Source organism: Sphaerodactylus townsendi, linkage group LG04 (genome assembly GCF_021028975.2).
Source record: "Sphaerodactylus townsendi isolate TG3544 linkage group LG04, MPM_Stown_v2.3, whole genome shotgun sequence".
In the NCBI taxonomy this organism is placed as follows: domain Eukaryota; kingdom Metazoa; phylum Chordata; class Lepidosauria; order Squamata; family Sphaerodactylidae; genus Sphaerodactylus; species Sphaerodactylus townsendi.
In genome coordinates, this window is record NC_059428.1 from 85,074,561 (window position 1) to 85,102,237 (window position 27,677).

The 27,677-nt window shown below is 39.6% G+C and overlaps 2 protein-coding genes across 2 annotated transcripts in view; one reads left to right on the plus strand and one right to left on the minus strand.

Moving 5' to 3' along the window:
• ACE2 (angiotensin converting enzyme 2) overlaps positions 1–1,171 on the plus strand; it is a 46,478-nt gene extending 45,307 nt beyond the window's left edge. The window contains exons 17-19 of the mRNA XM_048494094.1: positions 97–213; positions 377–571; positions 991–1,171. Of these exons, the coding sequence (XP_048350051.1) occupies positions 97–213; positions 377–571; positions 991–1,171 (493 nt within the window). The remainder of the gene's footprint in view (positions 1–96; positions 214–376; positions 572–990) is intronic.
• Positions 1,172–2,620: 1,449 nt separating this feature from the next.
• BMX (BMX non-receptor tyrosine kinase) lies at positions 2,621–27,639 on the minus strand. Its single transcript, XM_048494201.1, has 19 exons — positions 27,470–27,639; positions 26,831–26,988; positions 26,598–26,702; positions 24,337–24,418; positions 20,885–21,004; positions 18,087–18,148; positions 14,690–14,859; positions 12,179–12,241; positions 10,898–10,957; positions 9,810–9,864; positions 8,583–8,662; positions 8,056–8,183; positions 7,703–7,777; positions 7,447–7,618; positions 6,441–6,657; positions 5,185–5,249; positions 4,382–4,500; positions 3,803–3,960; positions 2,621–2,902 (listed from the first exon to the last, which is right to left on the minus strand). Exons 2-19 carry the CDS (start codon positions 26,975–26,977, stop codon positions 2,774–2,776), a joined length of 2,007 nt encoding a protein of 668 aa, XP_048350158.1. The 5' UTR covers positions 26,978–26,988; positions 27,470–27,639; the 3' UTR covers positions 2,621–2,773.
• Between the last annotated feature and the right edge of the window lie 38 nt (positions 27,640–27,677).

Genomic DNA, 27,677 nt, shown 5'->3' on the forward strand with positions numbered 1-27,677 from the left:
TAGATCTTTGATGGCGCTTTTGGAAAAAATGTTAATACATATAATTTCTTTAGCATATTTATCTAGTAAAGATAATTTCTTCTGTTTTTTTATCAGAAGTGTAAATGTTCATGTGTTTGATGTGACAGAAAGAATCTCCTTCCTGTTTATTGTCACTATGCCTAATAATGACTCAGAAGTTGTTCCCAGATCTGAAGTGGAAGAAGCAATCAGGTGAAAATTTTGATTTCAAGGTGGTAGAGTAATGTGAATTATATTGGAAGCATTTTCAATTAGCATGTAATTTACTTCATTATACTATAGCATCTTAACAGTATAAAATTCCATTAGTGTAGAAATGCAGGAAATATTTATATGGAATTCCATTTACTGGCAGACAATCTCGTGGACGCATCAATGACATTTTTCAACTGGATGACCAAACTCTGGAGTTTATTGGTATTGTTCCAACATTGGCACCACCTTTCACACCTCCAGTCACTGTGTGGCTGATATTATTTGGAATTGTCATGGGTGTTGTTGTGGTTGGGATCATAATCTTGAACATCAAGGGGTACAGGAGCCGGAAACGGTAAGTGACATTTTATAAAGAGTACCTTGATCAGATTCATTTTACACAGTATAGGAATGGAAAGTATAAGGTAACATGGCTTTGATCCATTACTACAATTTAGCAAACTCAAGTTTGTTTTCAGTTCATATACATCGATTGCCAATTTGCTGATAGTGTTTTCCTCCAGTGTAAAAATCTTTTTGCCAGCATACAAACCTTCTTCTGCTAGTGGAAACCTCCACAGTCACCAGAATACAACCCACTGGTATTAATAATCTAACAACTAAATTTGGTATATAATTCAATGTCAATATACATAAGAATCATATTACTAGCATGATAGTTTCTATGAAAAGTTGAGGCTTCAGATTACTGTGTATGCATTTGTCCACGACTTTCTGTCACTTATCATACAGTAATTAATATACTGTTTTTAGAAGAAGAAACGCAACCGAAAATGAGTTACACCAACCAATTTCAGTGAACTCTCATGACAGCAGTGGAGAAATGAACCTAGCTTATCTGCAAGACGACAACAGCGGGGAAAAGAATCTTGACAGCAATGGAGAAATGAAGCCAGCTTATCTGCAAGATAATGACTGCTCATCATCATTCTAAAACAAAAAGCTAATTCACTTCCCATATTTATGATTGCATGTCACTGCCAACAGCATTATATAAAAAGGACCTAATTCATGCAGATGACATTATACTTTCAAGCCCTATTTAATAGCACCAGTTTCTTCTACCTTGCAGTGAGCAAAGTGGCCTAAACCAAACAGCTACCCTTCAGACCTTTCCAACCTTGGAATAGGTGATAGGGCCAACTATTTGTAAGCATTGCGCATGTAATTCTTACCCCGTCAGGGACCACACATACTGCGGCAGTTCATCTCTGGAATCCAGAAGACCTGTTCCCCTGTACTAGTCCTGATTCAACACAATATGCATCCATAGAACTTGGTGTTTTCAGGCAGTCTCCCTGGCAGAATTACATGAAATCATCCTAATGGAAACGTCATGACTCACTCACCCCTTATAAAAATGTAACTAGTGGAATTTGGAAATATTTCTCTCCAATATGCTAAATGCATGTGCTCTCTCAAACTCATCTCAAATCCTGTCTGAAGCTCTAGGTCAGCGGTTCTCAACCTGTGGGTTGGAACCTCTTTGGGGGTCGAACACCCTTTCACAGGGGTTGCCTAAGACTCTCTGCATCAGTGTTCTCCATCTGTAAAATGGATAAATGTTAGGGTTGGGTGTCACAACAACATGAGGAATTGTATTAAAGGGTCGCAGCATTAGGAAGGCTGAGAACCACTGCTCTAGGTGCTTCTAAAACTCTGTCTGCTCCCAGCCTGTCATTCATACTCTCAGGGTCTGTGAGGATTTAATGCCTTACATTCTGCTCCTTCTGTCTCTGCCTGCTGCTAGATCTGTCACACTGGCCCTTTCCCCACTTACCTTTGACCACCCTTTGTTGCATGCTGCTCTCAGCGCGTGGCATCTCTGGTATGCGCCCGGGCGTCCCCACGACCCCGTGCTCTGCATGGGGTCATCGAAAGGTGCCGTTTTGAGGAGCGCCAGGAATGACGCCAGAAATGACGTGCGCTGAGGGGACGCCAGGAATGACGCGCGTTGAGGGGGCGCGAGAGCAGCAGCGTCGGGGCTGTCGCCTCCCCTGTAGTGGGGAGTGCCCCAGGACCCTGCGCTACTTGAGGAGAGTAGCGTGGGGCTTAAGGTAAGTGGGGAAAGGGCCTCTGTAACCCAGGATTTCCCTCGTTCTTATTTTCCTTGCTTGTGTGTTTCTGTTGCTTTGAGTGTGTGTTTGTGGGGGGGGGAGGTCTGTTCTCCATGTGTTTTGCTCTCTCTGGTGGTCAATTCGATATTGCATCACAACAAATGTTTAAATCCCCTTGGAGATACGTTGGACATAAACCAATGTAATATCAAATTTTCCACGGGAGGGAGCAAAACACATGCAGAGCAGGAAAATAACCTTGAAGCAACAGGAACACACAAATAAAAAAAATGAGAATGTGGAAAAGCCTATAGTTGGCTTTTAAAATATTAGATAAGCAATAAGGGGATCATAATGTATTAGAATTTGTAGTAATTTATATACTTGTGACCAAAATTTATAGAGCTTTATTTTTTCTTTATTCTACAATTTCTACATTGCAGTTACTGCTCAAATCATATTGATCAAATCTTTCAAAGTCAGATTTTAGGGGTGACATTAGAACTAAAGTTCTTAGAAGAAAGAGGAGGGTTCATCGGTTTATGATCTTCTCTGTGTGGTTCCATGAGGGAAAGCAGATTATGAAATGTGGGACGTTTTTCAGGCAACTGTATGAGACAGGGAAAACAAAATCAGTTTATGAAGGATATTTTGAGCCATAGACAGAGTTCTTTTATACTCTGACAACTTTGTTGCAAACAGACTCCATATGAACATTGGAAGCTGCCTGGTATGGCTTCAGAGTATTGATCTATCAAAGTCTAGCACCATCTGCTGACTGGCAGTGGTTCTCCAAGGTATCAGGCAGAGAAAAGTCTTTCCCAATTCTGAACATTTTGCATGCAACACATGAGTGATATAAGTAACTGAATTGAGTGATATACTACTGAGTTACAGCCCCCAGAAATATAGTTACTTTACACATTGTCCAATATATGCACTGTATTTTATAGAGATCTTTTTGAAAAGTTCTTACTGGTTCAGATTTAAATGTCATTCTAAGAGATGGTAAAGCTGCATACCCCAATCCAGAGCTGAGTGTGTTGCAATGTATATTTGACATACCTCCACTTGTGGCTTTGCTTCTATAATGGAAGGGAAAGCTCTGTACAGATATCCCTCACAATATATGGAATTTCCCCTTTCATTAAAATGAGTGAACAAGAACTTTCTATATGTACGATCGTGTCTCCTACATCTCTAACAGGAGTGACTAAACCTCAATAGTTTAGTCTATTAGAAGCTTTGCATACAGAGCAGCCCCAGGTTCAAATCTTAGCACCTCTAGTTAAAAAAGATCTCAGCAGATGATAGGAAAAGTCTTTCTCTACCCAATACTGTAGACAGTCACTGCCCATCAAGATAGACAATAGTGAGCTACATGGACCATATCTGACACAGTATAACACAGCTTTATATGCTGTTCGTATGTTTACCTGAAAGGTTTTGCAGTGGTCCATGTCAGAGCAATGGACCATTTTTAGCCTTAAGTATACTAGCATACACACCTCATGCCAGCAGCTGTACATGATCTGGTAAACTGCCTCAGAAGCCAATTGCGGACGATAAAGTCGATAGCCGTGGGTAATCTTCTCAATCACTTGCATATTATCACATCTCTCATAGGGGTGTTTGCCCAAAGAGAATACCTCCCACATTAATATTCCTGTAGATAACACCCACAATGGTGAAAAACAAGATGTTAAAAACTGCGTAAGTTTTCCAAGCATGAAAGTTGGGCTATTCCTTTACCAAGATATTTTAGAATGATCAGCATTACAGTTTTCCCCAAAGGACCAGTGTTTTAGGGCATAACTGTATACCATTTAAAATACCACCTGAAGTAAAACACATTCATCCTGCTCAGGTTCTGTGTTGCATTTTGCCAACATCAAGTCACTTATCTTGGCTTTCAGTGTAAATTTTCCCTATCTTGGATACAGCTATTTTCATCAGGAAAATAGGGCGAGGGAAACCAATTCTTTACACCCTCTCTCACATGTAATGTGCAGTTTACACTATGTTAACCTTATTTTCATTGCTTTATTTTCATTGCTATTTTCCCAATCACTGTACTACATACTCACCAAAGGCCCACACATCAGACTTGCTGCTGAATTTGGTATAATGAAAAACTTCTGGGGCTGACCACTTTACTGGAAATTTAGTTCCTAAAGAACTGACATATTCATCATCCAGCACATATCTACAAGGTAAGAATTAGTATAGAAGATATTAGACAAACTGCTGGACTGATTTCTAAATCAGTCCTGCACTCAGGTTTGTCAAGATGAATAACATTAACACAAAATTATCATACATCACTAGAATTTCAACATATCTTCAAAGATTAGGTCATAGTAAAGTTATTTTTATACAGAATATAACAGTGTGTTTCTTGGTTATTTCCCCACACAGAATATATCTGGTCCCTAGGTTTGGTAGGAAGTCTAGTGGTGGTAAACTACTCTACATGATATCGTAGTCATGACATGGACTATGTAGCTACACAGCTGCTTTGTCAAATGCCCTGCACCTAGCCGATGATGACTGTGATGCTGAGATCCACCCAGAGCTTGAGAAAAAGTGTATTGCTCTATAGTACATGGTGAATATATGGCTAAACTGAGGTCTGACACTAATAGAGGCCAGTTCAAGTGCAACCAAGGCAGCACTGGCTCTCATCTGTATTTAAAACCTTTAAAACTGTGCCAGAAATTCAGTCTCCTCAGTTTCAATTCCACCAAAGTCAAAAGATGAGCTATTCTCTTTATGTCACAGTGATCAAGAACCAAGTGGGACAGAACTTCTTATTGTCAAATGTTTGTGTTTTTTTCCTAGTGCTAAAACATTAGATTCTTGTTGTTAAAAGATTTTTAATGAAGCTTACCGAGCCATCCCAAAGTCAGACACTTTCACTGTTAGATCAGTATCAACTAAGCAGTTCCTAGCAGCCTGGGAGGGGGACACAAGAAATATAATCAATATCCAAAACAAAAGGCTTGCAACAAAGATGACTTATTGTCTACTACTGATGTTCATGGCAAATCAGCAACAAACTATGTGTGATTAAAAATGTGTATGTTCAGAATGATGCATCTAATAGCACACAGATTTCATTGCTGGGAAGAAGTTATTACTGAGTCAGACCATAATTAAGCATGTTTAAAACTACTGACATATAAGCATGCCTAACTGTGTGCTGGATTGTGGCAAGTATGTTAAGAATATTATACCAAATAAATTAATTTGAAGATAAAAAGATCAGTCCCTTTAGTAAGAGATTTTCTGAACTTTGGCTTAACTCAGTAACTAAAGCTACAAATGACATATTAATAATGAACTACAGAGTCCACAAGATAACACTGGAGGAAATATATTTATTTCATCTCTGCTTGAGAAGAGACAACAAAAAACATCTAAGTTTATATGGATTGGTATGAAGCTGATGTGCATACATCATACCATGCCCACAATCAAGATGAAGTAATTTCATATTTTCTCAGTTTACTTCTTTATAGAAGATGTGTACAATATTTTTGCACCTTCCGCTGTGATGTGCTGGTGATTTTGGGGTGACCAAGTGCAAAAATCAGGAGGATCCATGAGGATCCGTGTGTTTTAACTACATTTTTGTGCCACTGTGGTGGTGCGGAGCATGGAATGCAGGATTATTGTGTTCAGGCACGTGTCTAGGGGAATGAGCTGTGATGTGCAGGTGATTTTTTGGTGACCAAGTGGAAAAATCATGAGGATCCATGTTTTTCAAACAGATTTTTGCACCACTGCAGCCCCACGAAGCGTGGGATATGTGATTGTTGTGTTCAGACATGTGGCTTAATCTAGTTTTGTGCACCTCTTTTTTGTTCTTATTTAAGTATTAACTGTATGAAATAATAAACTACCTTTACTGCTATGGACAACTGTATGTTACACCAACAGGGCAAAAGACAGCCCAAGCTCCTTTAGATTGGGGAAATTATGTGTATATACCTTAACTATTTGTCCCCCTTATGTTATGGTCTCAGTCTGGTTAACCCCCTCTGTGTGACACTCTGCCCAGTAGCATATAAAATGGGTAAGCCACGTGTGACCTCCTGCCTGACCACATTTTTCAATAAGGAATCTGTCTCCAGTTCTATTTACCAGATCTCGGTGAATGAACTGATGCTTCTCAAGGAAAGCCATGGCTTCACAAACATGGCAACACATCTCCATAAGTTGAAAAGGATGTAATTCTTTCCCATGGTTTTTCAGATAGCTAAGTAAGCAGCCATTAACCATGTATTCAGCTACTATGTAGATAGGATATGTATTTGTACATACACCATACAGTTTAACAAGTTTAGGATGATTTAGCTTCCTAAAATAAAAATAATAATTAGTTGGGTTAAAAAAAAGCATATAGATAATTATGGCACTTTTTAAGAAGCTTGTGGAACTATATAATAACAAAACTGTTTTCAACAAACAATGCTAATTAATTGCATGGATAAGGCTGAAAACTGCTTTGGCTTCAATTAAGTTTGTAACATGAGCTTAAAACTCACATTGAATACAATGTTTAGTAACATCACTAACGTTTCTCTTCATTTGAGTCCAGTAGCATTTGAAGACCAACAAGAGTTTCAACCTATAAGCTTTAGAGAGTCAAAGCTCTCTTCATCAGATAGTGGACAAAGGCAGCTTTGACCAGAGGCATAGCTAGGGAAAATGGAGCCCGGTGCAAAATCTGAGTTTTGTGGGGCCCCCATGCCCCCCTTCAGTATTTGACTCTTATCCCCTGAAAATCATATTGGTCTCTAAAGTGATACTGGATACAAATCTAGCCTCTCCTCCACTTTCTCTTCCACAGGAAATCAATCATATATCAGCAAACTATGTAAGCAGACCAAACACAGCAATGACTATGGGAGTTACATATAACTGCAATTACTGCATGAGCAAAATGGATACTAGCATTCATCTTAACATTTACATTCTGATAGTCTGTCCCGATTTTTTCAAGGGTCAAATATGTCCTTGGCTATCTCCAAAAGGACTGTAAATTGCATATTTGAAGGGGGGGGGGGACACCGAAATGACTTTTACTTGAGCTGTAAATTTCTTCCCCCAAGCTTTGTCATGTCACATGATCAAAATAATTGCTTACATCATGGTTTCAGCTTCTTCTATAAATTCTTCTTCAGACATTGATCCTTCCTTGATCATTTTAACAGCAACGTCGTATTTTCCTTTCCATTGCCCCACCTGCACCACTCCAAACTGACCACTCCCAATTTCTTTCAGTAAGACAATATCTTCACGCTTTAGCTGCCAGGTTTCTAGTAAGAGAAGAAAATACTACCGTAGAAACAAAATAATTTCCTGTCAAAAACGAGGATTTAGACAAACAAAATCTTTCATACCATTTCCCAACATTGCTGTGGATGGAACTTTGTTTGTTTTTGTTGATATTGCATGACGAAGCCTTGTCACAACACCTGGAAGGCAAGTTCACCTGTTAATAAAGGCTACAATTCAAATCTAGTTACATGTATTTAGTTTAACAGAATTTCACCATACTCAGAGTTGGATTGTTTTGCAAACTAAAGAAACTACAGAGGCCTCTAAATTAAAGCTTCCAGGTCTTCCACTGTTGCAGGAAACCTCCTGTTGGCAACCTTTGTTGTCTGCTGCCACTCCAACTGGCAAAAGAAAAACTGCAACCAGTGAAGATCTGTAAACAGGCAACAAATCACCAGCTTTTCAATTTCATTACCTGCTGAGTTGTGCTGATGATAGTGAATAAGTTTGGAAATAGAACTGAAACAGTGATTTTCAGCCAGGTAAAACTCATTTGCATTGTTTACATGAACATGGTAATGTTTAACGGTTCCTTTTTTCTCTCTGAAAAATATCACAAGCAATATTACATTCAAAATCATTACAAACATAAGAAAATAGAGGAGAAACAGCCAGCAAATTGCTTTAATATTGGGAGGGCACCTAAATCAGTGATATTCTAATCTAGACCGATCTCCTTAAGGCAATGTTGTCTATCCTGTTATCCCCAGTTTACAAAGACACCCAAAACCAAGCCACTTTTTGAAGATATACATGGAAAAGTAACAGTGGGATTGGTCTTTAGTGTACAGAGATTCTTTTGTTTGTTGTGTGTGCAAACAGGTATAATTAGGAATTAGAATTAAAAACATCTGCACTCTTCAGTTCACATTTGAAGAGGACAATCATTCAGCATATAATGTCACAATAAAGCACATCCTGGGTATGTTTATATGTGCTCACCTACTGATCATGCAGAGCACTGATACTGTGTACTTCCCATCAAGACTGGAGTTCCGAACCATGAAAGCACCTTCTTTCCCCTTTTAATAGAAAGAAGACAAATACTAAAGGAAAGTCTTAGCAGTAAGCCTGAATATTGTCACCACATCACTTTCATAAAATGCAGTATCTCACTTATTGAACCAAAGTATTATATGCATTCTAAACCCAGCACCTTGGCATTCCATGGTGAATGGGTCAAATCACACATAAGCAGTTAGTGCCTGTATTTCTCTGCACATAACTTCTAGTGTGCTGCAAGCAGGCAGGGCGTGGAATGCTGTGAAGGCATGGTCAGGCCCAGTTTTGCAGGACAGAACAGGCGCCAGACAAGAGCGTAGTCAGAAGACAGTCCAATGGGTCAAGGTAGGCGGCAGGCAAAGGCGTAGTCATGGGTCAGTTCAACAGGTCACGGCACAGGAGATCGGTAAACAGGCTGGGAACCAGCAGTAGACCAGGCACACGGAGGCAACAGGAAACCCACTCGTTGCACCCAGGCAGAAGCAAGCTCACAGCAAGGTTTATATAGAGAGCCTTATCCAAGAGGTTGGGATTCTACAAGGAGTTAATCCTCATCAGATGCAGACACTTCTATCTTCCCATGTCTTGCTGCAATATGAGCACTCCTTTGCTTCTGCAGCAGCTGCCTCTGCTTCTGCCTCCTGTGCACAGCTGACTCATTACTGGGTTCCCTAAGAGGATCTGCAGGCTCCTCCACCTGCACGTCATCAGGTAGGGAAGGGCTGGGAGTTGGCTCTGCTGCCTGGTCTTTCTCAGGATCAGCCAACTGGCTGCACCATGTTGTCAGGTTCTACATTAGTGTCATCTATATCCTGGTAAGTACCAAGGGGATGGCTCATGACATCTAGCAGCTAACACAGCCTATGAACTATACTGACTGAAAAGCCAAGTGCAACCTCAGATTTGCAGAATCCCATTTGATGTCCTGGTGATAGGTCCCATAGGAACTACATAGAAATTTATCACAGAATGCTATTGTGTCACTGGAAGACTCAATACATAAAGAAGCAAAGCTGAGTATTATTAAAATTGTTATCTCTTCTACTACAGTGATCTATAATTCCAGGAAAAAAGATATCTCACTGCTGTCTATGAAAGCTGATTTGGCTTGCAAATAAATTGCAAATGCAGAATCCTATAATAAGTGCAGGGATTTTTAAATACTACCTTCTGCCGCAGCAGTTGTTCTGCCTGGCCTCTTGAGATATTACCAGCATACCAACTGTAACAGAAGTATTATTATAATGTATTATTATATTACATCTTATATTTCATTACAGTTATTTTGTAAGAATGTTATCTGAATTACATTATTTCATGAAATCCATTCACAGGATGAAGTGTCCTATGAAACAATTTAAAGTTTTGAAAGAAACTGTTCCCATTTTAAAGTGGTATATATTTTCAATGACAGCAAGAAACTTAAAATACAGTTAATAAAATCTCCTGAAGCATAATTCTCAAACAACACAACAGCAATAGAGGATTTCTTTAATGTTTTCAACACTGTATATATAAAATGCAACTATAATAACTACTTACATATCACTTCACATACATTAGAATTGAAATCTAGAAGGCTATTATTATCACCTACAATGCAGAAATGCCAGTTTGCCTAGGGTTGCCCACAATGCTCATAGTTATGCTGAGATGTGAAAAAAGAACTTTTAAATCACAAGTCATGCTCATGAGCTGTGCACATGAGATATGATGTGAATCTTACAAAGATGAGTGCCAGGGCCTCCTGACCCCTAAGAATGAGTTGGGAATCCATATCTTAGATCACTGGAGAGTTTGCAGTTACACCATTCACTTTTCAGAGCTATCAAAAGTCTCATGCAGCACTCTCAAATAAATAACTCCTATTGGTTTTGAAAACAACTAACATTTGGGTCTGTTGGGGTTATAAAGGGGCATTCATTATTTTTCAACTTGACAGATGAGTATTTCCTTTTCTCTGGCTGCATTTTGAATTCAAATGCTACACCGTAGAATGTTATACAAAAGAAGATTTAAAAGATTTAAGACATAAGCAGAAGACATTCTGCCACCATCCCTTTTAGGGAAGATGACAAAGGACTAAGACTGAAATGCATTACGTGCCCCTGTGGTCATCTATTGTTCAATCAAAACACAATTCTCTACCATGTCTGTTCTGTCCTTTCCTCTTAGGGTTGCCCTGAATACTTGAACATATGCCTAATGGTTGGTGATTTGGAGTCCCAAGAATCAGTTACACCAAATGTTCTCACTCATATTTATCAATGCATTCCTCTTCTTCGGATGAAACATTAGCAGTATCCGCGATACCTCTGTAAAAGCAAAAAATTCTTATAAGTTCTACTGAATGCCCTTATCCAAACAGTTTAATTTTTCAAGTTTAAATCCTATAAACGACTTTCATGCGCACTAGATAGTCTCAGCTGTGATGTGTGCTTCCTCTCCACTAGTATTTCTGTTTGCACAAGGGCTCAATCAAGATGACTGATCTAGCACAAATGGAAGTGCCAGTAGAAGAAGCAGTGTCCTCTGCAGGAAAGGATATTCAGTGCTTAAAGAACTTGTTCACAGGGTCCAAGTCTTAGTCATTATACTTACAATATTGAGAGAAAACCTGCAACTTGAGTTGCACTAAATATCTTTGGTCCAGTGCATCTCCTATTATGACAGCAGACATTTGAACCCATTCAGTGTTCAAATTCTACCACATTTGCATTAGGGTTGCCAGGCCTGGCCTGGCAAACAACAGGAATCCAGGCGGGGAAGGGACATAGAGGCCAACTATCAGTGAAATTATGCCTTTCTAGGAATTGATGGAAATTCTATTATAAAGCCATACATTTTTCAGTGATTCATAGATATCACTTCCAGGTTTTTCACAGAAGTGATCCCAAACCTATCTAAGAATCATTGCTGCTTTGATGATTCTTAGAAAGGTGTGACATCCCTACTAGAAAAAAACAACTGTAAATGACATCATGTAATTGTGGATGGCACAGTTTTTTCTCTCTCACTGGCTCCTGGAGTGCCAGCAGGCAAGGCCCACTGGAGGCCAAAAAGATCTGCATGTCTCGCAAATCCAATTTCAGTTTCAGAAAGCATTTGGTTTGATTTATGGGACATGTTTTTTTAACAGGAATTTCCATAAGACAACAGAGCCAGTTTCTCTCAATCTAGAGCTTACACTCCTTGAAAAGGAAAATATGCAGCTTTCCCAAGGGGGTGGTGTGCTGATTGTGCATGTGTGGGAAGAAAATGTTGTGCTATTTGAGAATTCCTCTGTATACAGATGCTGCAGTTCTTGTGGACTGGATCAAGTTGTCCACCCCACCCAGCAATGTTTTACAGAAACAAAATTTGATAATAACTAAAGACTTGCTTCCAAAATTGTGCTGAAGAGCAGTTTCTTCTTGTAGTGTGTCTTATAGCCCCACCAGAACAATCAATTCATGGAAGAAATATAATGGGTGCCTCCTCACTTCTATATCCTGTTCTGAATTTTAGTAGACCAAAGCAGATAGATTTTAATTTACCTTAATTTATCATTTGTCTGGGCTATCTCCTTCAAATGAACACAGGGAGCAAATCCTTCATTTCTAAAAATGAAAAGTTAAAAATTCATATGTACATCCATATTTTTTAAAAAATAAAATCCAACAGAGCACTAGAAAAAGAGGATGCAAGATGAAATGAGAAATGAAACAAGGAGCTGCGCCATATGAAACGGGTACTCAGACAGCTAGAGCGAGTGTGGAGGAAATCTCGTGATGAAGCTGTGCGAACATCCTATAGGACGTTTATGAAAGCCTATGAGATGGCGACGAAGGAGGCGAAGAGGGCTTTCTTCTCCTCCTCTCTCGCATCTGCTAGCTCTCGCCCGGCACAATTATTTTGTATAATTCGATCCCTGACCTCTCTGTCAGAGGGCTCTACAAATTCCCAATTGACCATTAGCTGTGAGGCATTCATGAGCTTTTTTGCAGATAAAGTCGCATCGCTCCGCCAGGACCTTCCCGCCACTTTAACTACAATCCGTGAACTGGAGGCTCCCTTGCTGTCTTCTGGTCCTTGTTTGACCCAGTTTTCCCTGCTCTCCGAAGCCGCTGTTGACAGGGCCTTGGCTGCTGTTAGACCTACAACCTGTCCTCTGGATCTGAGCCCTTCCTGGCTTATCAAAACCTGCCGGGCGGAGCTACGACCCCACCTGTTGAAGATCATCAATGACTCCCTTGAGCAAGGAGTCTTTCCGAGTGGATTGAAGGAGGCAGTGGTCCGCCCACTCTTGAAAAGACCATCATTAGACCTAGGGATCTGGCCAATTACCGCCCCGCCTTGAATCTTTTGTTTCTGGGGAAGGTAATTGAGAGAGTGGTGTTGGAGCAGCTTCAAGGCTTTCTGGATGACACATCGGCTTTCGATCCCTTCCAGTCCAGTTTCCGTGCTGGGCATGGGATGGAGACGGTTCTCATCGCTGTCACAGACACGCTATGTATGCAACTTGACTGAGGGGGATCGGCGCTGTTAGTGTTACTAGATCTTACCACAGCGTTTGATATGGTCGACCACGATCTTTTGGCCCACCGCCTGGCCGCTTCCGGGATCCGGGACAGTGTCCTTCAGTGAATTGTGTCGTTTCTCCGGGGGCGAAGTCAGCAAGTGTGGTGTGGGGACCAAGCCTCCCGGAGGTGCCCGCTTCAATGCGGTGTACCTCAGCGGGCGCTGTTGTCCCCACTGTTATTTAACATCTATATGCGACCCCTTGCTCAGTTGGTACGTAGCTTTGTGCTGATCTGTCATCAGTATGCTGATGACACTCAGCTCATTCTGTTGATGGAGGGGGGAGCCGTCGCTGCCCCTGCGGCTCTACAGCATTGTTTGGAGGCGGTTGCTGGTTGGTTACAACAGAGCAGGTTAAAACTCAATCCAACGAAGACGGATATCCTCTAGCTTGGCCGTGAGGGAGAGATTGGGAATTTCCAGCCACCGGTGTGGGAGGGGGTCTCATTGGTGCCGACCTTCTCTGTCCGCAGCCTGGGGGTCCACCTGGATTTGTCTCTTTCAATGGAGACCCAGGTGGCCCATATAACCGGGTAGCGTTCTCCCATCTCCGTCAGGCCCAACGGCTGGCTCCCTTCCTCTCCAACGCGGACCTGGCCACGGTGATCCATGCAACGGTCACCTCCAGGTTGGACTATTGTAACTCGCTCTATGCGGGCCTTCCCTTGCATTTGATCCGGAAACTGAAACTGGTGCAACATGCAGCGGCCCGCCTGCTCACAGGGGGCGCCTTTCGAGACCATATACAACCTGTGCTGTGCCGCCTGCATTGGCTCCCAGTTGAATTCTGAATAATCTTCAAGGTGTGGGTTTTGACCTTTAAGGCCTTACGCGGCCTGGGACCCTCGTACCTTCAGGACCGCATTACCCCATATGTCCCAGCTCGACCTCTGCGTTCGGCAGAGGCCGACTTACTGGAGATCCCTGGCCCCTCAATGATGTGGCTGGCCTCCACTCGGGCCAGGGCCTTTACGGCTCTGGTCCCTGCCTGGTGGAACACTCTTCCTCCAGCTGTCCGGGCCCTGCGGGACCTTGGTGATTTCTGCAGGGCCTGTAAGACTGAGTTGTTCCACCGGGCCTTTGGAGTAACTAGCCGCTGAGTTGTGCCCCCCCCCGGTCATGGGTCCCCAATATCATCGGGACCCATTATTGAGACCTATAGGTCCTAATACCATCAGGACCCACTACCTCTCCCTCCTCCTTCTAGGAGGATTAGGTTTAGGTGGGATGCCATCTTAAGATACAACTGCTGTTTTTATTATATTTATGGAAGTCAGATTATGATTTTATACACGGTTTTTATGTTGTACACCGCCCAGAGCCCTTCGGGGATGGGGCGGTATATTAAACAAACAAATAAATAAATAATAACAAGAAGTATTCTTTAATATTTTTAAATCTTAAGAATTACCCTATCAAGAGTAAAAATATTAGTTAATGAGGACTGAAATTATCTCTCAGATACAAGCTGACATCTCCAAACTTACCCTTCCAAATCTCGCACTTGCCACCAGTCAGGATCATCATCTTTCAGAACATAATATTTGTTATCTCTGACAAGAGGAATATCAGAGGTTCCTTGTGGTTCATAATTGTAAACAGCCATGGCTTCCTTCAGAAATGACTTGTCAGTTGTTAGGGCCAGAACTTGTTGATGCTAGTCAGGGACACACAGAAGTACATGAAACATTAGAGCAAGGCATTCTTGCAAGTATTGCCAGTATTACAATCAATGACAAACATGTTTTTGGCACATAGCAAATGTTCAGACCCACTGACTTGTATCCAGTGGCTGTTTTCTGCCACTACAAAAATGTGCAGACAGAAAAAGGAAAGGGACTTCTGCTGACTCTGCCACAACAGAACCTTTCCCAACTTTTGCACTTAGTGTTATTCCTGGGGGTTCATGAAATACCAAAAGGCGTATATAGGGAGATTATTCCATGTAAACCTTAGAAACTCCCCCTTCCTCTGAATTCTCTGCAGCATGGCTGCTAGCCATGGTGACTGAAGGGAGATTCTAGCAAACCTTTGAAATCCAAGGGAGAAACTCAACCTCTTTTTGTCTGGCCAGCCCTCCTGGGTAACTATTTGAATACTGTGTAAAATGTTGACCAGATGAACCAGTGGTGTGATCCAGCAACTCTTTTTTATGATCTTATGACTCTTGGGGCAGGTTCCAGCTGTTTGAGGTAGGTGTGACTGGAATCCAGACAAAAGTAAAAAAAATCACTCAAGCTGAGCTGCTTAAAAGAACCCCAGCTCTGACCCATGTTTTTTTTTCTGGCAAACAATCCCATAGGAAAAAAAGACAGGTAGATTAGCAGTCCTGCTTGGATGATAAGAACTCATGAAGGTATTTGCATACCAAATACTGGCATGTGAATATGAACTGCCCTGACTTGGATGTGCATACTGGCCTGATCTTATCAGATCTCAGAAAGTAAGCAGGGTTGACCCTGGTTAGAAGGAGGATGAAGACAAGGAGGAGTAGATTTATACCCCCTTTCTCTGTAAAGAGACTCAAAGGGGCTTACAAACCCCTTTCATTTCCTCTCTCCACTACTTTTAAGGAGTCTGAAGATTCCAGCCACAGATGCAGGCGAAACGTCAGGAGAAAATGCTACTACTGGTAGAATACGGCCATACAGCCTGGAAACCACACAACACCACAGTCTCAAAGCACCTTACAATTGCTTTCCCTTCCTCCCTCCACAACAGCAACTTTGTGAGGTAGGTGGGGCTGAGAGAGTTCCAAAGAACTGTAATTAATCCAAGGTCACCCAGCATGCGCCATGTGTAGGAATAGGGAAGCAAATACAGTTCACCAGATAAGAGTCTACCACTAATGTGAAAGAGTGAAGAATCAAACCCGGTTCTCCAGATTCTCTTAACCACTACACCATGCTGGTGTACTTGGATGGGAATACCAGGGTCTCCATTGCAGAGAAAGGCAACGGCAAATAGTCTGTGTTAATCTCTTCCCTTGAAAACCCTACTGGGTTGCTATTAGACAGTTGTGACTTGATGGCACTTCACACATACACAAATATGGAACACCTTTTCTAATTGTTTATCACATTGGCAGTGAGATGAGGGACGAAGGTGCTGATTATTCCCATTATGTCCTAAGCAATGGTGGGTGAACAAGAATATGAATTATCAAGAGGTCACTCATTTGTGTTATTTGTGGCTAGGTTTTGCAGAACTTTAAAATTGTGGGTTGGATCCAGGCTAAGTACTTCATTCATGCAAGGCACTTTTGTCAGCGGAACAGTGTGTTCCAGTCTCTCCCCTCCCACTTCTGCCAAATGACACCCACAAATGCTGCTCTTGGGAGAGGACCCTTGGAAGTAGCATGATAGGCAAAACAGGAATATGCAGCTAGAAGAGGGAATTGGTAGACATTTTTTGTCTGGGTTCAACTCCCTGCATTATGTGTTGATGACATCAGTACAACAAGTAATTCTGCTGTATTCCCTGATGATATTGCTGTGCTCCTCTGTGTTTGCTATTTCCATTGGACTTTGTGTCCTTTGGATTGCTTACATTTTTTGCTTCCCAGTATACTGTTCCTGAGAATTAAGCGAACAAAAAGGAGTCTTAATGGCTGGTTTTAAAGCCTGAACAGCCTGCTTGATGATCTGGCTGATGTGCATAACAGCTAATCCAACAAGACAGAAGCACTTTACAGTTGTTCCAATTTTGGCATCCAAACGATGTTTAAGGGTAGGTTTCAATATCCATTATCTTCCTGATAAATGCAGTTGCCAAGGGCAATGAATAGGGCAATATGGATAGTCTTCAACCTTCAGTATACACTGATGCAGTGCTTCAAAACAAAGCTGGAAAATATTCACATGACTCTATTCACAAGAAAATGCCAACTGCATATGTACTGGGAGGAGTGCAGGTGGTCTGATCTCTCTTTATGTACACTTGAGCACCACAATTCCAAATATATCCCTGAAAAGGACTATAGCAATGTAGCCATTAGCAAAAATCAAATATCCACACACTTCTAAAGGAGATCTTCATTCAAAGAAGTAATAAAACCCCCCAAAAAGGCTGATGTGATCACATACTTTAGCTTTGAAAAATATACACTGAAATAATAAGAACAGTCTGTCCCTGAACTCTTTAACCAAAATGATTGTAAATTCAGAAGACAAATTTCAGCTTCAGCTACAGTTGTGCACAAACCTATCTTGAATATAAACTACATATAATTACCACTAGGAATTGATAGCCACCATCCAAAATTATAATGTTCTGGATTGTCATTACGTAGGGCTTATTAACAATGTTGAAATCTATTTTATGGGTTCCTGATAAGGATTTCAAAAGATCTGGAAGTGGGCCGCTGAAGCTTTTTAAGATGTGGAGGCAAATATCATATGATTATGATATCCCATTAAGCATCTGTAAAAGATACAGGGCATTTTTCCAGGTAGTTGTCAATTTTAATTCCTCATCTCCAGACTTACACAGTCCTTTATCCTTAGTTGGGCCTCCTTTGATGAATCAAATATAAGCAAATATTTTCCTGTCTAGATCTGCCCAATGGATTGTGAATACAAAATAACCATCCCATCAATTCAAGAAAGGGATTCCAGAGTATTAAAACCACACCCTCTTCTCAGATCACTCACCATTTATTACATTTATCCATGGAAATGCACTGACTCCATCAAAGACAACAACAGTGTGATTGTTCACATGATGAAAACACACAGGTTTTATAATGCTGTTTATTATGCAAGTAAATGCAAGTAAATTATGCAAGTAAAATAGAGTAAATGCCAGATAGAAACTTTAATTTTCAATTGACTATCTGGTTCTGTTGACAAGCTAAATTAATTTGCAGAAAGGTCTGTGACTCACCTGCCCTTCTGGCACAGGAGGGAGTGGCTTGACTGCAGTGTTTGAACAATGTAGGCTGGAGTCTAAAGTAAGAGTAGCAAAACATTTGAAGTAAATGGACTTTAACATACAAGTCACTGTTCGGTAACCTGATGAGGCGGCTCTGGCTATAGTACATCAGTATAAGCACATCAGTATAAGTACATTAGTATAAAGTGTGAACTCATGTGCATAACATAAAGTGTGAACTCAGATTATAGTGCATAACAGGGTGGACAATCCACTTGCAGGGATCCAGTGCCCTTTGCGGGTAAAGCCACTGCACTACTCTATTTGCTATCCATGAGAGTGCAGTTAGTTACTGCTGGTCTTTCATATTTTTCTTCAATATGAATGTATCCTGATGAAAACAAGGATGGGAAGTGACTACAGTTGGAATCTCATTACTTGTGGATTCTGGACCCACAATTTCACTTATTTTCAGCCTGTGGCCTAACTGTATGATGTGGCTGGTCTTGAGCACATGACCTCTCCACATCTTCATTCGTTTGTTTTTAAATTCAAATTTTAAATCCATTTTTAAAAATCCTAAATTGTTCAAAGAGCACATGATCAATGTACTTTAAAGCAATAGTGCTCACTTTACCTTAACAATTACAATCAACCAAAAGAGCCACATTGACTTCTCCCCCTGACATGGGGCTTGAATCTCAAGGAGGCACTCAGCTTGCTTGTGCCTCTGCCAACAGATGTTTCAAGGTGGGAACCACCTGCCAACTGCAAGTCCCACTGGGCAAGTCTTACCCACTTTCCTGAAACATAAAGCAGGTACCACATGCCAATGTGTTGGTTAAGAGCAGCAGACTGTAATCTGGTGGACCAGGTTTGTTTTCCCACTCCTCCACACGAAGCCTGCTGGGTGATCTTGGTTCCCTCAGATCTTAGTTCCCTCAGTGATCTGGGTGATCTTAGTTCCCTCAGAACTCTCTCAACCCAATCGGTCTCACAAGGTGTCCGCTGTAGAGGGAGGAAGGGAAGGAGTTTGTAAGCCACTTTGAAACACCTTATGGCAGAGATAAGCGGATAAAAAACCAAACTCTTCTTCATATTGGAGAATGGTGCTCAGAAGTGCCATAGACAGTATATCAAAAATCCACATGGCTCCCAAGCCACTGCCAATGGTTTAAAGGGTCAAAAAGTCTTTATGCCTCCTCATAAATGCAGCATAAAATAACTGACAACAGACAATCAAGTCATTGTGTCAAAAACTGAACCCCAAGCAATATTTGCATCTACCTTATTTGCTTTGGAAAAATCCTCAGCTCACTCAAATGTTTACATAAAAATGGCAACGTAAAATAATAGGATATTGTTTCTCTTTCTCTCTCTTCCACACACACAGAACTTTCTACACATAAAAATTAGCATGTCAGAGAAGTTTGGTCAGAATGTTTTCCACAGTCATATCTGTTTTCAGTGTGGAAAGTTTTTGTATTTGGGAGAATTCATCCATAAACCCGAACATAAGTTTCTTAGTGAGAAACTGGACCTTAACTGAGCTCACTGAGCAAGAAGGAAGGCTAAGAGACACAGGTATGTTCTGTTCACAATGGACTGTATCATCACAATACTCACATTTTTTTCACAGAATATCAACATAATTCCTGAACTCAGGAACCCATCTTATATTAAAAGAACTGGCCCTGGTACAGATTTTAAAAAAATCAAAGGCCACTCAGATACAACAGGTTGACCTCTTCACTACTTCATGATGAGCGTTAAGAACCTAAGAACTAGCCTGATGGATCAGACCAGAGTCCATCTAGTCCAGCACTCTGATACTCGCAGTGGCCCACGAGATGCCTTTGGGAGCTCATACGCTGGATGTGAAAGCAATGGCCTTCTGTTACTCCCGAGCACCTGGTCTGCTAAGGCATTTGCAATCTCAGATCAAGGAGGATCAAGATTGGTAGTCATAGATCGACGTAAATGTTTTCCAAAAAACACAAAATACTGAAAGAAGTTGAGTGACAGTTGGAGAGAGAAAAAGAGAAGAAATCAATCAGCTCAAGCCCTGACAACTTATTCAGTTATGGAAGGGGTCATTTTGGCAGAGTGTGATTCCCAAATAGTCTCTCCCTCATGGGCCCACAGCTTTTTTGTTTCATCAAAATCAAGTTTAGGATTACAGCTTAAACAAAAAGAATTTTTCATAGTAGTCATTGTGACTCAAAGTAAGCAGCATGTTACAAAAGAATTACAAGGAGACGTTGAACAGAGAGGATGGGTGATTAATACTTTCTGTACATCTGCCAATTCTCCTAAGAAAATGCCTCCCCAGATCATTAGACTTGTTTTTTAACCAGTTTAGGAGCCAGTTCTGCCCTTGTTCCCTGGTAAATATAGTTAGCATTAGAGGGAGGATATCTATATTAAATAAGTGAAATCAAACATACGCCACAAAAATTTCAGTGTTACTAATAAAGTTAATAAACATATAATTAATATTGATTATTGCCTCATATTCCAAGGCTGCATTTAGAGTTCTTTTGCTTGTGACATGATCGCGTTTGGTTTGCTGCCATGTGGATGTACTCCAACCCCCATACACTGAGAGCAACTGGATGTTTCTTATAATTTGGGAAGATTTCAGTCAAATTGCCATGATATTTGAATGTGAGCATCTGGGCATCCTGGAGTTTTTTCCCTCAATATAACAAGAGATTCTAAAGCAGAATTAAACTGTATTTTTGAAACATCTTGAAAATGGTGAAGTTTACACTACATGAACTTTGCAAAGAAAGCCAATAAGAGCTTACATGTCTCCCATATTGTGCAGCCAGGAGCTGATTTGCACGTCTGATTGCAGCATGTGAACTTCCCATTGGAAAAGAATCCTTTGTGGTACTTGTTTAGCAAGTCTGGGTTGCCTTTTATCTCTGGGAATAAAGAACAGAAACAAAAAAACATGGTAAACACTTAGGTTACTCATCAGAAGTATTAATCCCTGAGATGCAAATATTGTTTAATCAAATTCTAAAAGAACAGAAGGTGCCAGAGACATGGAGAGAGACGGAAATAATAACAATTGTGAAACCAGGACGGAATCCAGAGCAAGTGGAGTCATATAGACCAATAAGTTTATTAAACCAAGACGATAAGATTTTTGCGAAAGTATTTGCAAATAGATTTAAAAAACATGGGTTTATAAGAGGCAGATATATTAGCAACCCGCTAAGGAACGTATTAAATGTAATAGAACATGGTAAGAATAAAAAATATGCAATGATAAAGTTAGATGTATATAAAGCGTTTGATACAGTTAGTCACAATAATTCTTTTCAAACTTTGGAAAATTTTTGGATTTGGAAAACAATTTATAAATACTCTACGAGAGATATATCAAAGAGGAAAGGCAAAGATAAGAATAAATGATGGATGGACAGGAATAATAAATATTGAAAGGGGAGTAAAGCAAGGATGCCCACTATTGCCGCATTTGTTTATAATAGCAATGGAATATCTGGCAGAAAGGATTAATAATAATGGAAGGATAAAAGGTTATAAAGTGAATCAAGAAGAAATAAGATTAAACATTCACAGATGATATTTTAGTAATAATGGTGGATCTGGTGGATACAATGAAAGAATTAAAAAATATCCTAGAAGATTTTCAGAAATATTCTGGATTAAAAGTTAATATGGAAAAAACAGAAATAATGGGGGTTAATATGGAAAAAAGACAATTAGAAAGAAGATTAGTAAAAAAGAAGATTAAATATCTAGGTATTATAATACCACATAGAAAGGAGAAGATGTTTAAATATAATTATGAGGTAAGATGGAAAAAATATTAAAAGAATTAAAAGAATAGGATAAGAAGACCTTATCGATTACAGGGAAAATAAAAACATTAAAAATGTGTATAATGCTGAAAATGTTTTATCTGTTTCGAACTCTTCCTTTAGAAATTATGAAGAAGCAATTTGAGGAATGGGATAGAAAGCTGAAAGCTTGGGTGTTCAATCAAAAAAATCAAAGAATTATGAATAAGATAATATATGACGAAAAATTATTTGGTCTGGGGATACCTAAAATGCAAGAGTACTATGAAGCATTCCAGATTAAAAGTCTGATGAATATAAATGAGGAAAATGTCGAAGGATGGGTTAAGTTTGAAAATGAAATAAATGAAGGGATTGGTGTTTATGGAATATTTAATAATGAGTTGAAGAGAGGGAACCAAACTGCAATAGGGCCAAGAAAGGTGTTACTAGATATATGGGAAAAATGGAGAGGTAAATGGATGCCCGGTACTCTGGACGTGGCATCTTTGGCAAGTGTGGCCAGAAAAGATGGGAAAAAGTGATAAAAAATATTGAAAAGACAAGGAATTCAAAATGTTGCAAATCTGATAAGAGAAGGAGGAGAAATTATGACATTACAAAATTTTACAGAGTTAGGAGGTAATAAGAACTGGTTGGTCTTGAGGGGCATTTGGGAAAGGATAACGGTTTCACGAATAAGAGGAGAATGTATAATGGCTAAATGTTTTGAACTATATGAAAAATGTAAAGGGAAAATTTTGGGACATACATATAAATATATGGTTGATAACAAAGACTTTATGATAAGAACATTGAATCAAAAATGGGAGAAGGAAGGTTTTCTAGATACTAGGAAAACTGAAGATGTACTAGTCAGTTGGAAAAATATAAAGATTGAGAAATATATGGAGTTGGAAAGAAAAGTGATATGGAAATGGTATAGAACACCAAAACAAATAGTATATATGATTAAAGGACTTAGTCCTATATGCTGGCACTGCGGAGACCAGGAGGCATATTATAGTCATATGTGGACGGAATGTATAGAAGTGAAAATTTTTTGGATAACCGTAATGTTATATATCGAGAAACTGGTGAAGATTAATATTGGGATAAATAATGATTTAATGTTCATGGGTGTAATGGAGGATAGAAGGGTAGATTAAAAATATAGCTATATGTATAAAATAATGATCAAAGCAGCACATGCAACAATAGCTTTAGGCTGGAAAGAAAAGAAAAAATGGACAATCCAGAAATGGTTGGAATACATCTGGGAACAAGTGACACTGGACATTTTCGATATAATAACAAAAAATAAACTTTGGCAAGATAAATAGAGCGAAATTTTGAAGATATGGTCAATACATGCGGACTGGATGAAAGAAGCTGGAGTCAATGAGGAGATATGGGAGAAGAGATTACAAAGAATGAACTTACTGCTGTTTGTTTGATAAAATTATGAAGAAAATACAGGGGTGAGGGGAAAAAGGGAAAAAAGTATTGTTTGAAAATGAATGAAGAATATTGATATAAAATGGAATACTCAAATGATACAATAAATTTTTTTAAAAAACACTTAGGTTACTCTAAAACAAAATCTTACAGAGCCACCCAAACCCAGATTTAGGATCAATTCACATGGCCCATGTGTAGAGTTGCCAGGTGGTAGCTGGAGAGTCCCTATTACAATAACTGATCTCCAGGTGGCAGAGATCAAGTCACCTGGAGAAAATGGCCATTTTAGAATGTGGACTCTATGGCATTATATCCCATTGAAATATCTCTCTTCACCAAAAACCCTTCTCCTCAGGCTCCACTCCCAAAATCTTCAGGTATTTCCCCGCCCAGAGCTGTAAACCCTACCAATATGTCATGCTACAAGTATGGGCTGAGTGGATCAGTGCAGTAGGAGCTTCACCACAAATTCTGAACAGATTTAGCCATTAATTTGTCCAGTCTACATGTCTGACATAAATGAGCTTCCACATTCATTTCAATAGAGAGACCCCTGCACTCACATTCCTTTACATATACAAAGGTGGCCTTTCAATTGAAATCACTGTATCCTTGCATGAGGGGAAAATCCACCTGCCCTGACCATTCTAGTCACTTTTCAGTCTCAAGGAATGCAGGTAGTGGGTCAAATTTGTAAAACAAACACACCACTCAACTGTAGCATAAATTAGTGATTCTACAGTTAAGATCGTTAATGCATACATAACACAATTATTTGTGTTCAAAATGCCTGAGCCCATAGGAAAATAGTATGGGTTGGCTGAAATCAGAAAGCCTTTCCTCAAAACAATATATTCTTTTCTCGAGGTTTTCAATACCAGAATGCATTGCCAACATTTTGCTAGGTGAACTACATTTTACTACAGGCAACAATGTACCATTAGGTTTTTTTGGTCAAACATTCAAAGTCATATAACACTTGATACCTTCATGCAAAGCTTCCAGCCACCGTCTTCGACTCTCTCCATTTGCAGTGTAAACGTACAACAAACCACCTTTATATACAACCTAAGCATAGGAGAAAACTACTCTGCAGTTATCAGTTGCAAAAATAAATACAATAAATCATACCATAATGTCATGCCAGATGCCACGTGAACAGTTTTGAAAAACGGAACAAATTACTAACTTTATGAAAAATTATAATAATTTGTTAATACAACTTTTATTATGTGGGGGGAAATTTAGAATGTTAAAATAGAAAGCATTTATCAGTGTTTTCATATATTTTGAATTACTAGAATTTTTATTAAGAATAGCCATCATTAGTAATTGGTAACTGTTTTAGATTTCTATATAAAATTATATAGAGAAATTGATTTTGTCTCTTGCAGCCCAACCCAGAGGTCTAGGTGGGCTGGGATGGCACTGGTGCTGGGTCACCCTGCCGCCTCCTGAAGACTTTTCAGTGATGCAGGGACCCCAAAAAAAGAAAAGCAAAGCCCTTTGCCACCAGAAAGTCCTACATAGGGCTTCATGGATCTATGCCACCCAAAAGGGAACAAAAGGGTGGCATAGGTCAGATCCAGTTTTGAAGGATTTTAACTCTTGTGTTTTAGCTTGGTTGCTGATTGAGCTAAGGTTTTTGTACTTTTAAAGTTATTGTTGAGACCATATTGTTTTTGTTGACCCTCTTTCCCACTTACACAGCTAGTTTACTGTTTTTCTTTGAAATAAATATTCAAAAACATTTAACCTACTGATGCCTCAATTAATGTAGTTTTATTGGTATCTATTTTTATTTTTGAAATTTACCAGTAGCTGCTGCATTTCCCACCCTCGACTTATATGCGAGTCAATAAGTTTTCCCAGTTTTTTGTGGTAAAATTAGGCGCCTTGACTTATATGCAGGTCGACTTATACATGAGTATATATGGGTAATGTATTGTTCAATCAGGGTTGAACATGCATAGCTCTGAACATTTCAATGACTCAGCTACAGTTTATGTCAATTTATCTGAATGTTTCCCCCCTGCTTTTTGGGGGGAGGGGGAAATGCAGCCTCTGAGACTGCTTCTTCCAAGAGACTACAGCATGAAGGAGAGAAGGTAACTTTAACTTTTTCTTCCACAGCCATTTGTTTACTGGAAAACGATCCTTGAGATACTTTTGCTCTTGCTAGAGAAAGTTTACAGATAGCATTATTACTTCTGCAACCAGGATAAATGTAATCAAAGGGTGTCTGGGTCCAATGAGAAAATGACAGAGGAGGGAAGTCCCCCCACCCCACCCCGGTCCACAAATAATCATTCTCTTCCTCAATAAAGTAATCCCAGAGGCTGCAGTTGCAAAAGGAAAACAATCATAGATGAAAATCAACACAAAAGAAATCTAGTGTGTAACTGATGCATTGAGTTGGGGTTAGAGCTAAACCTCAGAATCTGTATCCTTAACCAGGCATGAGGATTCAGATTCACTCCTGCCAATCACTATTCTCTTTCTTTCCCTATCATTTCTTATTCTTAGCTGCAGTCCATTGGTTTACCTACTGTGCAAACATAATGAAAGAATGGACGCAACATGGTCAAATAACCGTTTCGAGATGATGACAATGTCACCTATGAAATTATTTGGCCTAAGAGCTTTCAAAGGTTGTTCTCTCGGTAGCCATCATGAAGTACAGTCAAAGGCAAACAAAAACGTAATGGCGCAAAGGTGAAAGGCGAGTGCAGAGGAAAGAGACTGTTCAGAGGATGGATTCTGCAGACAGAGGTGGAATAGTGTGTGGCAAAGCACGGATTGTCAGCTTGTCTCCCATGAATGCCCAGACGACTTCACTCCTGAGATCTGAACTTGATAACCTCCTGTCATGTACCCTGTTCTTCTATTTCACACAAAGGAAAAAGAAAGCACCTTAAAGATGAACAAGATTTTATTCCAGCTTACATGTTCAAGGACTAAAGCTCATCTCTTTAGATGCAATATAGCTGGTCCTCACCAGACAGACATTCATATAGAAGGGTATTGGGGGGAAAAAAATAAACAGTGCGGTCAAATGGTTGTGAAATGCAGAAAGCATTGTGTGTGATGTTGTGATATAAAATTAGAGAAGAGTACAGAGACCATTCACAATAGGAAGATAGTTTCTGAAGCATTATACTCCAGCAAATGAAAGCTTTGACAAAAGTCATGTCACTCTATATCAATCAAATATATATTTGCCACACATTCTTTTATTGTATACTACCTGAAAAGGATACTGCCTCTCCAGAGGGGCCTGTTCTTCAGAATTTACAGTTTCAACACATCGAATTTTCTTAATGTCGATTGAGCCTTTCCTGTTTCCCTTTTTCTAAGAACATAAAATGAAGAATAGAATAAGCTGCCAATGCCCATCAACACAAACAGGTTTTTTAATAATAAAATAGAGTTTTAAAAGAGACCCAAGAAAGCCCCTAAAAGTAAAAATCACTTTCTCACATCTTTGTCATACTCATAGTATGAAAGGCTCATTTTTGTCAGAACAAACAGTCGCTCTTTATAATTATTAGGGGATATTTTTTTCTTCTGCTGAGACTTCTTTACCAGGAGCTCTTCTAGAATGGATTTGTTCTCTGCAGCTTCCATTTTTGCTGTTTCTAAAATAATTAGCAAAGGGTGTCTGTTAGAACCTCAGCTGGTGGAGGATAAATGGAGGCAATTCGTAATCAATGTATAACATGCTGTCAGTTTTGAGTCCAAAACATAACCCTATTTTATAATATTAAAAAACAAAACAAAAATATTAGCATCTTTATCTATGACATCTGTAAATAGTATTAGCGATTCCAATGGGTGTTCATACTTAAGAGTACCATCTACTGAAAAACAGCTGTAAGATGGAATTCCTCTAGGTAAATTTAACAAGCAAAATTGCTGTACATTAGCTACGTGGTGTAGTAAAAAAGAACGCTCCTGGGCTTAATCCACACATATGAATGGAAACTTCTGCCATCAGCTTGTTCTGCCTTACAACAGATATTGATGCATCATTGTTCCCACAGAAATACGGAAAGGGAATATTACATACTGCAAGTTTTACAAAATAGACATTCATATATATTTTTAAAAGCATCTTACCTCAATTACTTTGCTTTCCACAGTCACGGTCCCATTCTTCACTGTTGACTTAAGAGGAAGTATCCTTCTTGTTCTACTGTCTTTTACATATTTATCAAATATGGAATGTCTATCAAAAATATTTGCATGCTGTTTAGACTACTCATGATCACTTTTCCTGGAATAAGACATCTCTGCTTTACTGACTCCATTTTAAACAAACAGAAAT

Coding starts and splice junctions, on each gene's coding strand:
- BMX (XM_048494201.1), bottom strand. CDS start 26,977: ATGGAAGCTGCAGAGAACAAATCCATTCTAGAAGAGCTCCTGGTAAAG. Junction 12,242..14,689: donor CAAGTGCGAGATTTGGAAGG/GTAAGTTTGGAG, acceptor TTTCATTTTTAG/AAATGAAGGATTTGCTCCCT. Junction 8,663..9,809: donor AACAACTGCTGCGGCAGAAG/GTAGTATTTAAA, acceptor TTCTATTAAAAG/GGGAAAGAAGGTGCTTTCAT.